Consider the following 15,391-nt stretch of genomic DNA (forward strand, 5'->3'; position numbering starts at 1 on the left):
TTGGAAATATACACAGTCGGCACTTTATATTAGCTTCCGAAGGTGTAGAATTTTCGGGTCTCAAGATGCACTCTATTAGAGGCAATAGCACAGGTTATGTTCAATAGATTTGGATGGCTGTTTAGCAATATGATTTGAGCTGCATAGGTGTAGCATTCGATTCAAGTTACGGTTGTCACATCTTTGATGAACCTTTTATTTTATATTCACATTTTAAAGACTTGATATGTTGCAATAAAAAATGGTTGCGATGTATATGAACCGATGTAGATAGGCCAGGAGCTTCTCTTATTCTCGAAAAAAAGAAAAAGAATTAGAAATTAATCATAAAATAGTCTGGATATATAGGGTGTACAGCTATGGTACATGAAGCACAGGCGTTTACTTTAATCAATGGTGTTCAACTTTTGTTCATTCGTTAATTCAGCTTTGATAATGTACAACATATCCGGAGGAATTGTTAGATTCCACGAAGCTACCTCCAAATTCCATCTCTCTATCATATATGTTCCACCGTATATTCCTCATGCAAATCACACATAGTAACAACCGATTCACCATTTTTCGCATCAGGGGACGGCTATACCAAGATACTGGATCATGCTTAGTTCACGGTCATTTGTCATATACATGGCGATACAACAATATGCTCCTTGAAGTTTCCTTCATACACTCGCACATAGGGTAACTAAGCGTGGAGGCTATAAGAAAGTGTGGCTTTTATATACAGCTTTGGATCAGTATCAACAAACACGCCAGCGCCTGCAACTTTTTCACCATTTCATCGGTGCAGTGCAAATGCCATGGCGGCAGCCAACACAGGCATTGATGGCACGGAAGCAGCTCAAGGTGCTCCATGCCCTCGACATTGCGACGACGCAGGTGTACCACTTCACCGCCATCGCAATCGCCGGCATGGGCTTCTTCACTGATGCCTACGACCTCTTCTCCATTTCCCTCGTCACCGACCTCCTCGGCCGCATTTACTACACGGACGGTGTCCTCCCTGTCGGCGTCTCGGCGCTTGTCAACGGTGTTGCACTATGCGGCACGGTGGTCGGGCAGCTCTTCTTCGGATGGCTCGGCGACAAGGTGGGCCGGCGGCACATCTATGGTGTCACCCTGAAGCTCATGGTCATCTGCTCCATCGCCTCCGGCCTCTCCTTCCACCGTTCACGCAAGAGCGTCATTACCACGCTCTGTTTTTTTCGTTTTTGGCTTGGCTTTGGCATCGGTGGCGACTATCCACTCTCCGCTACGATCATGGCGGAGTACGCAAATAAGAAGACTCGTGGCGCCTTCATTGCCGCTGTATTCGCCATGCAGGTGCAACCATACAACACGATTGTGTCTTAATTTTTGGTTGTGTAAATCAATCAATCTCCATTTTGCAAAAAAGATCCCTTGATTATATTTTTATTTCTCTGTTGTCTTGTAATTGCAGGGTCTAGGAAATCTTGCTGCTGGAATAGTTGCCATAATCGTCTCACAGTCATTCAAGCATGCACCAGGATATGACCATGACCCACACTGGCACGCTGACTATGTGTGGCGTATAATTCTCATGGTAGGCGCCATCCCTGCTATCCTGACTTATTATTGGCGCATGAGGATGCCCGAGACGGCACGCTTTACGGCGCTCATAGCTAAGGACATCAAGAAAGCTTCTTCAAACATGGCCTTGGTCCTTAACATCGACATCGTGGCTGAAATAGAAGAGGCTGATGTGTTCAACAGAGAGCATGAGTTTGGTTTCTTCACCATGGAGTTCGTCCATCGACATGGCCTCCACCTCCTTAGCACCATGATCTGTTGGTTTATGCTTGACATGTCATTTTACCTGCTCAACCTGTTCATGAAGAACATCTTTACCGAAGTTCGATTCATCAAAGATGCAAGCACAATGAGCCCGCTTGACCAAACATACAACATAGCAAGAACCCAAGCTCTCATTACCGTCATTGGCACGTTGCCGGGCTTCTTCTTTGCAGTCAAGTTCATGGACAGAATTGGTCGAATCAAGATGCAAATTGTAGGATTCATTATGATGAGCGTCTTCATGCTCGGGCTTGCTATTCCACAAGTGTTATCGAAAACGATATGGTATTCTCGCTACGGGAACATCTACTTCATTGTCATTTACTCGGCAATAATGTTCTTCACTGACTTCGGCCCCAACTCGACCACTTTCATCCTTCCAGCAGAGATCTTCCCAGCACGTATGCGGTCAACATGCCACGGCATAGCCGGTGCTGGCGGGAAGGGTGGTGCTATCACTGGTGTGCTTTGGTTCCTATATGCCAATAAAGGTCTCCCAATTATTCTCTTCGTGCTAGTTGGTTGCAACATAATTGGCTTGGTGTTCACGCTCATCTTACCAGAAACCAAAAAGAGGTCCCTTGAAGAGGTCACTGGTGAAAGAGGAAATGATGAGGACCAGGGAGGTTTTTCTCTTGTGAGAACACCTCTATTTACTATATAGTGCCAAAGAATATACCATGTGGCCCTTTGATGTAAAACGAAAACATGCAAGTAGCTATTTGTTCTTCACAGTAGAAGTCCATTAATTAGTACTCCCTCCATTGCAAAAAGCTTGACCAAGATTTGTCTAGATACGGATATATCTAGACATGTTTTAGAATTAGATACATTTGTATCTAGATAAATCTAAGACAAAATTTTTGGGACGTAGGTAATAATTAATGAGATTGTTGGAATTCTGGAAACCACAAGTATAAAACGATATGACTATCTAAACCTTTTCCTAATTTAAAGACATTATAACTGCGCATCTTTCGAGCCCTCTCAGGCCATTAGGCTCCACAGCCGCCCGATCATCACTTGCAGGTGTTTCTGGCCGTCAGATTAGCTCTTAATCCCACACCTCTTTGCTTTAATCGCTACCAACGAGCGCTAACCGTGTTGGGCCGCTGCTCTACTGACTTTTTTGGCGGTCTCGTATTAAACCAAGCCTAATGGGCTTCGCACTGTGTTTTCGGGACTCTACGCGACCATCTCGCTAGGTCGCAGTCCTCGCGTGGCAGCGGCCGATGGCGGGAGCGACGACTCCCAACTCCCAAGAGAACGAGGGGCCCGGTCATTGTGTCCGAGAGAGGCGAGCAGGACGAGGCGACACAAGTGCTATGATCGCGCCATCATGGACTCGTGGTCGCGGAGCAAGTTCGGCTGTCCGGCTGTTCGACACAAGTGATATGATCGCGCAAATCAGCGTCCGGCTGTTCGTCTGTCCGGTGAAGCAAATCCTCCACTCGGGTTTGAAGGAAGCAATAATTCTTCAGTTTCCATAGACAATGATGGCGGATGAAGTGCGCCACTCACCGGCGGAGTTTAATTGAGGTTTGCCTTTCTGTCTTCCCAACATGCTGATGCGTCAGTATATAAGCTTCCTCGCCCTAGCCCTCTCAGCCTTAATGGATTCGGTCGTTGAGGCAGGCATAGGATGCGTGCGGCCGCCGGCCAGAGGAAGCGTACAAGAATTTCTAAGAAAGTAATAGCAGCGCTGGCCTCATACGCACTGGAGAACAGACTAAGTTAATCTTGAGATTTTTATCTGTAGTTCTTTAATTTACTTATAATTATCACCTTGACATGTTACAGTCACTGATGCCTCTGCCCACTTACAGGAACAGTATGATCTTCATGTTATTTGTGGCGTCATTATGTATCTGGCCCTGTGTACTGCAAGGATGCTGACAAACCCATTTTCATACTCCATCACATTCATGTTAATTTTCTGGCAAGTCCAAGAGATAGAAATCCAAAACTCTTCCAAGCTGCAAATCCCGTAGATCAACCTTGTGAAGAAACACTAACAACACAACCAAATGATTTCGATATTTGATAAGAAATTTTGTAAGGCAACTCCAGGACCAGCAGAACTAATGGTATAGTGAAATACATCTACAAATCTACCTATTGCATGGCTCGATCCATGCATGCTAACTACTCTTACCAGCACACTCGAAGAAGATTCCCTGCTTCCTAAATTCCCGGTCGCTCGCTCCGCCTTGGTTGCTGTTGGCAATTGGTTACCTTGCGAGTACTTCACAATTAGGATGATACATTCCTGTACTTCTCTTATCTCTTGGTGCTTGTTCCCGTACTATTTATTCAAGTAGACGGATGTGTTTCTTGCCTCTGTTCTGAATCTAATTCTTATGTAAGGAGGCATATAATATGTTTTTGATATTTTATATCTTGTAAAATATTCATTGGATGTAAGGAGGCAAATAATATGTTTCTTGCCCCTGTTCTGAATCTAATTCTTGGATGTAAGGAGGCATACAATATGTCAACCAAAGGCAACCATGTTGCCAACGGCCACAAGGAAATCTAATTATGTCATTTTTTGGCATAATTTAGTTGGTGTGGCCAGTAAACCATGGGAGACTTTGAGCACTCAGAAGCAGCTAACCAAATTCAAGATTCACAAACAAAGAAGATTTCGATCAATGCACTATATATGTATACTGTTACTTGTTTATTTCATATTTGTGTTATTGCTTATTATCGACCTTGACCATACTGATTAGCTATATTTACTAAGTGTACATTGTTTTACTGTCAGATCAAAGCCTAATTGTACATATGATATTTTTCTCGATTACCGACTAGACGTCTATATTTGTCCAACTTTAACATGTTTCATGCATTTATATATTTATTATACAAAGAGACGGGCGCGGCAACGCGCGCCATCAATTATCTAGTAAGCATAAATAAAAAGCATATTTGTCTTTTTAGCAATAGGCCAAATCCCAATAAGCATAAATAAAAAGCATCTTCTATCAATACAAACACAAAGAATCCCCATGCGGGTCTAGGACTTTGGGGATTCGCTAAAGCCCCCACATTGCCAACCCCGGGTGACTCCCCATGCCGGCAGCCACCACGTCCCCTATCCCTCACTCTCGCCCTGCCGGCATCCGTGCAAGCCGCCGATCGAAGCCTGGTGGCCGCAACAGCAGTGGGGCTCTTATTCGTAGGATCGGTCCAAAGTGCGACCGAGTTGACGTTGATAGACTTGTGCGTGCTCTGCCGCTCGTAACCTTTTTTTCCTCGATAGAGTAAGGCGCTATCTACAACACGTACAGTGGCTGCTATCTTCCATGTAAGTTCCCATGCTTCATATCTGAATTACAATTGCGGTGTGTCGGGAGAATGTCTTGGTTGAAAATTACAACATAGAGGATGCCTGAAGATGATGTGGAGGGGCTCCTCCGAGGTTCTACCGAGCAAGATCAGGACGGGACGGACATGCAGCTTAGCGATCTCATGGCACTGTGATGGCATTTGATGGTGGCATGCGACACAATGGTCGCTCCCTGGATTTTTCGGCTATGTCGTGCTGCTAGTTTAGCAAAATACAGCCTGCCGATTTTTTATATTTTGAGAAATTTCATTAAATGAGAAAATCATGAATTGTAAACATTTTCAATTGCTTCAAAAACTTAGAAATTTAAAAAATTATCAGAAATTAAAAAAACATGAATATGAAAACATTTGGTGAATTTTAAACAGTTCATGAATTTGAAAAGAATTCAAGTTTTTAAAAATGTTCATGAACTTCATAATATACATGGATTTCAAAATGTTTGTAGATTTTAAAAAATTGTGGATTTTTTTAAAAATATCATGAATATGACAAAAGAGTTCACACATTTGAAAAACTATTCATGAATATGGAAAAAGTGCATTGATTTTTAAAATGTTCATGGATTTGAAAAAGTTCACAAATTTGAAAAACTTTTCAGATTTGAAAATAAATCATGATTTCGAAAATGTTCATTAAATTGAAAAAATGTTATTATGTTCAGGGATTTCGAAAGGTTCACGTTTTCTGAAAATTCTTCAATTTATAAATATGTTGACGAATTTAAAGTGAAAAAGGAAAAGGGATAGCAAATACCAAATGAAAAGTTTGATAAGAAACCTATAAAAAAATCAACCAAGAATAGAAAAACCTAGCCAAAAGTTTCTGCTATGTGAGATGAGATTGAGAGATCGATCATTTGTGTCCACTGCATACAATTGTCCGTACGTATGTTCAACCGGCGGCGAGAGTGGCGCATGAGCGCTTCGCTGCCGAGAGGCCGGTCCCTCCGGACATGCGGACGTAATGACGTACGTCCGTCAAGATTGCTGCGGGGCTGTGTACGTGCTGTGGCATGCAGTGTGCGTGCAGTGTGATCTACAGTATATAATACGGTGCAAGTCCCTGTACACGACAAAGTGTGTGCTCAACTGGCTAGCCTACGGCGGCAGCTGAAGCGAGGTTCTTTGTTCTATTCCTGCTTGTGTGCAATTTTGTTTCCTCTAATTTTTTTATTTCACACACTGCTCAGACCTGGACCGCATAGCCAGAGAGAGAACATGAACTGAAGGCGCCACATGGACAGTTTGACCGGTTAACTAGGAAAAATACGACGCAATACGGAATACATTTTACTCTAAAAAAAGGCACGAACCTTTTCTAGGCTAGGCACCGTCAGCGAGTTGTAAATGTTCATGGGCTAAGAAGCATCCCGCGCGGGCCGAGGGCGGCACCGCCACAGCTTTGGCAGCCTACCACAAAGCCTACTAGGCTATAACGAGAGGACCGTGGTCCTAATTCACCTATACCTATCAAATCACATGAAATGAAATAAATGGAACGACTAGAACGTGTGGCCCTCTTTGCCACCTCTACCTCTAGAGAGAAACACAATATCTCATATATATATCGCTTGCCACAGAACTTGTTTAGGCTCGCTAAGCTTATGAAATAAATATGTCCAATGAAGTTCTGTGGCGCACCCTAGGTGGAAATCACAAGCTTGACATGCACGAACCTAGTCTAATTTTTCATTTCTTTATTCTTCACTTCCGTTTTCTTCTGCCATTTTTGCTACTACTGACTCACAAACGTACAGCCTTAGTTCAGGATGAGACACGACAAAGAAGGAAGAGAAACGAAACATTTTTTCAGCCACGTCCCCTTTTTAGTTAATTCTAGTAATATTAAAGTCTAATTAGTAAGCCTGAGTTGTTCTTTAAGCAATGAGAATCAAGTCAGAGGATGGGTCCCGCCAGGGTTATTTCTCGCCTATACGAGAGTCTAGTGGGTCTATCCTGTATTGTAGCTACCCTGGCACGAGTTTTCTATACGTATTTTTTCTGATCAGCTTTCACTGTTTTCATCTGTTTTTCTTTGGTTTTCTTAGGTTTTTTCTTTTTTCTTTTTCAGCTAAATTGTTTATTTTTCTTGTTTATTCGGTTTGCATGTTTCTTTCTTCGGTTTTCACAGGCTTCCTTTTGTTGTTTATTTTTATCTTTTTTGAACACATGTCTACCTAGTTTAATGCATACTGTACATTTTTCGTATAGACGAGCAACATATTTTTCATACACATTGACCATTTTTCATACATGACGTACATTTTTCAAATACATGTGTTTCAACTCTTACCGAATACATGGTAAACATTTATCAAATATGTTGAAGTTATTTTACTGTCACAAACATTTTTTAATATTGTACTTTTTTTTACCATGAACACATTTCTGAAATGGGTGAGTTTTTTTACATTGTATAAACAATGGATCCTGCGATAATGTTTTTATAAATTTCAGGAAAGTATTTGATTAATAGTAAAAAATCTTGAATTATGTGAGCATTTAAAAAAATAATACACTCATTTTTTGAATGGTACATTTTTCTTAAATGTTACACTTATTTTATTTGAGACACATATAAATTTTTAAATTACACAGTTGTTTTTACATATTAAAAGTATTTGAACCTGGGATGAACACTTTATAAATTTAAATAAAATATTTTTGCACTTTATAAATATAACTAATTGAAATAAAACAAAAATAAAAAAATCATTGGAGAGCTACAGCTACTTCTACACTGGGACGATTCATTTAGGGGGGTGGCTGAGGCAAGCACATCATTCACAAGTGAGGCGCTATAGCAGAAATGTGGCTCTTAAACTGGCCCTTGAATTTTAATGGCCAGCTTTCTGCTATACCGAGTGAGGAGGCTTGTATGGGCCGCACATCTAACGTTCCTATCACTCCTTCGCTTGATGGCGTAGTTCTCTCTCTCTTTTTTTGCAATCGCTTCCTTGTTTGCTCCCTCAGCACGGCTCGGTCACTCCTTGCATTTTTCTTCTGTGTCGTGCTGCTAGTTTAGCAAAATAACAACCCACTTATTTTTTTTAAAGAAATTTAATGAAATAATAAAATGATGAATTGTAAAAATGTTCAATACTTTAAAATGCTTAATTTTTAAAAAAATATCACGAATTTTTAAAAGAAATGAATAGGAAAACATTTTATGAATTTGAAAATAAATCAAGTTTTAATTTTTTTTCATGAACTTCATAATATACATGGATTTGAAAAGTGTTTGCAAGTTTAAAAGGTTTGCAGATTTTTGAAAAACATCATGAATATGAAAAAAGATTTCACGCATTTGAAAATCTATTCACGAATATGGGAAAAGTGCATGGATTTGAAAAATGTTGACGGATTTGAAAAAGTTCATGAATTTGAAAAAGGTTGCAGATTTGAAAACAAATCATGATTTCGAAAATTTTCATTAATTTGAAAAAATGTAAATATGTTCATGGATTTCGAAAGGTTCATGATTTCTGAAAAGTCTATTTATAAATAAAATTGACTTTCTTTTGCCCTAATATATAATTTTCCACCACGAAAAAACTAGTGTTGACTTCAGGGCGAAAAAACAGAAAATTTGGTCAAAATAGTATGAATAGTGTCATGTATATAGCAATATTTGTTTTTTTTTGCTCTGAAGTCGACGCTGGGTTTCTATTGGCGGAAAGTTACATACTAGTGCAGAAGAAATTCAAGTTTATTCCAGAAAGAACTTTATTTTTTTATTTTTTGGGTAATAATTAATTTTTTTTCCATCACCTAGGAACAAAACTTCCGCGCCCGCTTAGGTTGTGCATACATACAAGCCGTAGATTAGTGGTTGGATATACCGTTATGCAAACCAATCACACAGGTTTAATAAACAAGGGCTTGACCATTTATTGAATATCAAGTTTGATGTGTAGTGGTACTACTCATCTCTACTCTTATAAAAAACAGAGTTGGTGATGATGGTGTGCCTGCCATCCTGTAATATAGGCCGTCTGATTTATATCTGACGGATAGGAAGGAAACTATGACAATTGTAAAAAGATACTCACACCCCTCTCCACATTTGCAAATAAGGCCTTCCCTCGTTCATCCTTTTTCTCCCACAAGATAAACTACTCATACAAATGCATCTTGATGTTCCGTGCAACGCATGGGCATCTTGCTAGTCAAGATAAAAACTTGGTACTCATTAGTAAAATCTTTGAGGATCATTGAGTACAATGCTTGGTGTCTAGTGGGACTACATTCCAGGATAAAATTGGCAGGTGCTGCATAGCTGCTTCGTTGGGCTGACATTTTCGACGTCGTCACCCACAACTGCTTCGTTGTGGGTGTAGCTATGTGCCGCCCGCAGCGACGCCTACGCACGCCACGCCTCCAGGGAGCCGGAACTAGGCCGGCCTAGTAGCCACACGTCGTCATGCTGGAGTCATGCATGTTTTCTCTTCCCATTTTTATTTAACTTTTTTAGATTTTGAAATATTCTAAATATATATATTACAAGAAAAAATTACATATATTTTGAAAATGTTAATCCTGCTTTTGATAAATGCTAAACGTGTATAGAAAAATGTGTCTGATGTATATGAAAAATTTATAATGTGTAATTAGAAAATATTAATCATGTGTATGAGAAATATTTGTGGCAATTAACAAATGTCACACTTTTCAAAAAAATATGCACGTGACATTAAAATATTTCTAGGATGTAAAGAATGTATGTTTCGTTTCACAAAATCACCGCAAGTTCCAAAAATGTGTTTGTGACATTGTCCAAAATATTTGTACAATGTACAAAAATGCTTGCATTGTTGAAAATATACCCTAAGGCAATAATAATTGTATTATTTATTTTCAAGTTTATAATTAAATGTTTATACTCTATGCCTGCTAGTGTTCTTGAATATGTGATTTAGAGGCAAACTCATAAGCACGTGTAGAGTTATAAAGGGTAAACCTTGATTCCTAGTCTTGCCTCTAGGACTAGCTCTAGTGTTGCATGATGGTTATGTTTTCCTGATCATAGACATAAGTTAAGTGTAACAAGGATGCCGATAACTTTCAGAATATGATGTTAGAAGAACAATCGTATTGAATTGAACCAACTAGTTTGTTACGCTAAGAGATGGCATCGTCACAAGTCTATAGTCTATAACATGGAGAGTTAATTTATGCTCATACATAACCCATTGATCTACAATTTCCCTTTCATTATTAGTTGAAGATGTAGTGGCAACGTTCCTTTATTGCGGTTCAGTTTCATCAAATGCCATAACATTAGTGCTCGTTAAATAGGAATTGTGTACTGCAAGAAAAAAATGCAATTATGTATGTAGCAATAGAGATGATAAACAAACCCAAAAGAAAGATTAACATGGTAACTACCCTTGTTTAGTTTGTATTTTACTTCAACACCATCAAATTACATTGCTATCATTCGAGATGCAATTCCTAAATCTTCCCTATATTTTTCGCTATTAGAACTCAATTTAGAAGCAATAGATCACTTTCACACAGATAAACATAAATAGCAGAATGTACCTCTGCAAGGGTGCATGAGTTGGCTGATGAAACTTCTATGAGCATCCAAGATGACGAAAACAACTCCAAGTACTAAAGAACTTTTCAATTCAGTCAAACAATGCGCCGTGTAATGTATTAGGACATGTTCATGCTTTTCTTTCATGTATGATGCAATACCATTTAGACATTGTGGATCTAAAATGTTAATCCGTTTCTCCTTCATATCCTACACATAAGTTGACCTAACCTGGTGCATCGGCACACCATTTATGAACTGAAATTATTTTGCAAAATGAGAAATAATCATTACAGTTCAATAGGATAAACCAACATTTCATCTGAATGGAACATATTAAAGGAAATATCATTTTTGCAGACGTAATATCATAGTCCACATTCTTTCCAATAAACACATTTTCTATTGACTTCACCTTCGTTATATCAATCTTAGCAAAAGCCAAAGTCTACACATTCTTTCAAATATAAGTTTGAAAATAAATATTTTTGATAAATACTGATATATTGTAATAAGAATACTTGCAGCAAATTCCGGTTCAATGAAGATCCTTGTGCGATCTAGATCTGTTCATGTATAATGTTTGCTATCCATTTGAGATGTCCTTTGAATATATGAAGTGTATACCTCATGATTCATTGTGTTTGGGAAAACTAGTTGCCAATCTATATTAGTTCCATAAAGTTACAGATACCTTGGTTCATAATGTTTTATGCATAAGCTATAAGAACAACGATAGATAACAATAGCTTTAATATATAAAGTATGATATAACAAAAATATATATTAACTTGCCTGTAAAATTAAACTTTCTCTGTTGCAACAATTGATTCCTCGAGAGATTCTCGTTGTAATTTAGTTGGCAGGTTTGACCTCATAATATCAAATATTTTATTACATTTGAGTTGAAGAGAATTAACTTGTCTCTGCATAATCTCACAGTCAGATGAATCACCAAAATTAACATGATGTGCTTGAGTGATTTCAATTTCTTTGTAATGCATGTTAAATTTCTTGTACAAAGTCTAAACCAAAACGGTAAACATTTTTGTCCATAGTTGACACACTTGATGTATCAGAATTGCCAACATCATCCAATCCTATTTCGATACTTAGATTTTTACTTGGATCATACTTAGTAACTGACGTCTCAGCATTTAAACATGAACTACAAGAATTACCTAAGAAAATATCATTGTTAATAGAGTAACTAATAATTATAGCTCAGAAGACTCTTACCATCTTTCACCCTTATTGTACCTTCCCCTTCAGTCGTTCCCTCAATATTTCGTTGCATTTTGTCCATAAATTTTCTCTTAAAACCAGTTGCATTATTAAAAGTAGAACCTTCATCTTTATATCGAGCAAATAATGAATCACAATTATGGGAAGAGACTAAAATCAACAAGTGATTGAACAAATATTACCTTCTGATCTTGCAACATTATTACTGACAATAGAAACTTGCTTCAACATACTTGGCTGATTTTCATTATCTAAGACAATGAAGTAAGATAGATATCAATGAACAATAATGGTGAAAGGGAAGTACAATACATAATTTATTTATTTTGCTAATCCCTGCCGCTTTGTTTTTCATGCAAACATGGATTCATACCTCTTTGGGTGCAACACATGAATGTTTTGTTTAACAATTAGAACACTATATCTATAAACTAAATATCTTCTCTAATTATATCATCCTTATTCATATTCCATTCATGAATTACTTAAGCATGCCTCAATTTGAATTGTTGAGTTACATAATGTCGCACCTTCAAATATAATATAAATAAGTGCAAAAAACTTAACAACATTCAACATTTCTAAACTATATATATGGAAATTTATGATTTGTGGATAAGTATCTCTAACATGATCATTTAACTTTCCATCAAATATATATTTAGCATTTGATGAGGGTAAGCAAAATTGCATGTTCTTTCGAGCAGCTTCAGATATTTTGATATCCGCATTGTTCTTCAGTGATTCTTGAGATGAAATATGACCAACATATCAAACTGAGTGTGATTTCTCTGGAACCACTACCTTTTGGACTTTTTTTAATAAAAAAGTTGGTTTGATTCTTCTCAATGATGCTCCTCATATAACATACAAAGTTCAGGTCTTTCAATCTACAAAGTGACGTAAAATACAGATTCTTGATTAGTTAAAACAACATTTAATGCGAACAACTATTTGAAAAACACACTACATACCGTGGTTGCATTATACATATCGAACGCTATTTTCTATAGCTAATGGAACTTAAAAAACCTTTTACATACATATCTAAGTACATGTATCTTTATTTTCGATATAATAACCCATATTTGAGACTTCATTGTACAAGTATTTAGTAACTATGTGATCCGAATTATTCTAAGTGTATATGACAATACATGTGCTATGTGTGGTAAGTTTTAGTTTCCTTAATTAAGATAATCGCTTAAGTTCCACTGTCCGTAACTAACTTAATTGCCAAGTTTCTAACTTTTATTATTGACTATTTACTATAAAGTCATGTATTCGTCAATGATAGACGACTATGATTATGTGTGCTTTTGTGAGGTTGAGCATGATTTTTTTTTCTTACAAACAAGATAGGATAAGCAAAATATCTGATTCTTGAAACACAACAAACAAGTAGAATCAATAAAGAATAAAGATCGATTAGGCAACAACCATACACACAATTTTTCCTAGGAAAAACATTCGAAGAAGATCCAAGATACAACATCGACTAACCTTTGCCGGATAAACTCATGGCTCGGTTTTTGTCTACAGCAGTGCTGATAGAACACAAGATTTCTAAGAAGAGAAGCAGAGGGTGCTTGAACAACACAAAGGCTAAGAGAAGCATACACTGAACGCATCCGTGACGGGTATAACCATTTAGTAGGGACTTTTAATAGGAACTGTTCACCGGAAATATCTATACCTCCTATAACGATCCCACAGAAATAAGTATAATACTTTACCTTTACCATGTTAATACATATTTATATGAACTGTTATACGAGGCGGAATATAAGAAATACCTAGACAGATGTGCAAATCTTGGCGCAGATCGGTGGCCCAGAATCCGCGTGTCCCCACACCTGCGTGCCAAAATCCCCTCCCTTGCAGACACTAGTAGAAAAAGGGCCTAATGTGAAGCACATTAGTCCCGGTTTGTAGATGAACCGGCACTAATGTGACCATTAGTGCCGTTTCCAACGGCTAGGCGGGCGGCGATCAATAGTAGCGGTTCGTGGCGAACCTTTAGTACCGGTTCGTGGCACGAACCGCTACTAAAGAGGTGGTGGCAGGCTTGTGTCAGGCTAGGGCCCCACCAGCACCTTTAGTACCGGTTGGTTATATGAACCGGTACTAGAGATGCACGTTTAGTCCCGATTCGTATAACCAACCGGTACTAAAGGTCATCCTATATAAACCCCTTCGTCAAGCCCAAGCGCTCTGTTCTTCCCCTTTCCCCTCTCCTCTGTTTTCTTCCTCTTCCTCTCGAGCTCACACTCCATTTTGGCCAAAATTTGTGAAGATTTGAAGGCACCCCCATCCATCCAAGTAATCACAAAGGTTAGAAACTTTGTCCTTTCATCTCTCATTGCTAGATTTGCTCTTGCAATGCTCTATAAGTATAGTGATTTGTGGGTTTTATTTTGGGAGGAATTATATGTGGTAGTATTTGATTATATGAGGTCAAAATAACTCTTAGTTTTCATATGTAGGTGTGGTTTACTTAGTGCCTTCCCGTCTCCGTCCTAACCACCGTCGATCGCCCGCACCGTCCCGTCGCCGGCACCACCTTGTGGTGAGCATCTTGTAGTTCTTATCTTTTTTTTATATAAAAAATCATGTTTGTGTGATTTAGATATATAGTTACTCGTATAATTATCTTACCCGTACGTTGTTTGTTATACATTGTGCCATGGTTTTGATATCCGTCCCCATCGGCCCTCGTCCGGGTTATGATTCGGATGTGGTATATTCTCTTTTATAACTATTTGTTGCATTTCGTGTTTATGAAAAATTATGCCCATCAAGTTGACATACATATTTTTATCTAGGAGGTATGTGAACCGGAAATTCCAACCGACCCTATTGTCGTGAGGTTAAATTTACTTGAAAGAGAAAACGAGTATTTGAAAGAAAAATTGAAAAGAATTGAGGGGGAGAAGATGGAATTGGAGTTGCATGTTGCCGATGTCGTCGATGATCACAAGATCAAGATGGAGAAAATGCACTTGAAGATTAGAAAGATTAGAAAATATGCCATTGATAGTGAGGCTTGGTATCATTATGCTGTTGGATCAATTGTTACCTTAGTTGCGATCTTGATCGCATTTGTTGTTGCATTTAAATGCTTTAGCTAGAGAGTTATTTGTATGTTTGTTTTATGAGAATAAGTGTTGTATGAACTTTATGTATGAACTTGGTATATTCAGTGCTGTGTAATGAAGATGAGCCGGCAATGGATGTACGATGACCGATGCTCTCCCCAGTTCGTTGATGGCGTGCATACTTTTCTGCTTGCGGCCGAGGCAAACAAGCGGACGGATGGTTTTATGCCTTGTCCATGTGCTGGTTGTAAGAATGATCGGAATTACTCTAAGTTAAAAACCATTCACGTCCACCTGTTTGAGTCCGATTTCATGCCCCACTATAATGTTT

The 15,391-nt window shown here is 38.4% G+C and overlaps 1 protein-coding gene across 1 annotated transcript; it reads left to right on the forward strand.

Moving 5' to 3' along the window:
• Positions 1-798: 798 nt before the first annotated feature.
• Positions 799-2,482, forward strand: LOC109747371 (putative inorganic phosphate transporter 1-13). Its single transcript, XM_020306444.1, has 2 exons — positions 799-1,326; positions 1,445-2,482. The coding sequence occupies exons 1-2, from the start codon at positions 799-801 to the stop codon at positions 2,480-2,482; spliced, it is 1,566 nt and encodes a 521-aa protein (XP_020162033.1).
• Positions 2,483-15,391: the final 12,909 nt, after the last annotated feature.

Source organism: Aegilops tauschii, chromosome 2 (assembly GCF_002575655.3).
Source record: "Aegilops tauschii subsp. strangulata cultivar AL8/78 chromosome 2, Aet v6.0, whole genome shotgun sequence".
NCBI classification, from domain to species: domain Eukaryota; kingdom Viridiplantae; phylum Streptophyta; class Magnoliopsida; order Poales; family Poaceae; genus Aegilops; species Aegilops tauschii.

Coding starts and splice junctions, on each gene's coding strand:
- LOC109747371 (XM_020306444.1), top strand. CDS start 799: ATGCCATGGCGGCAGCCAACACAGGCATTGATGGCACGGAAGCAGCTC. Junction 1,327..1,444: donor CCGCTGTATTCGCCATGCAG/GTGCAACCATAC, acceptor TTGTAATTGCAG/GGTCTAGGAAATCTTGCTGC.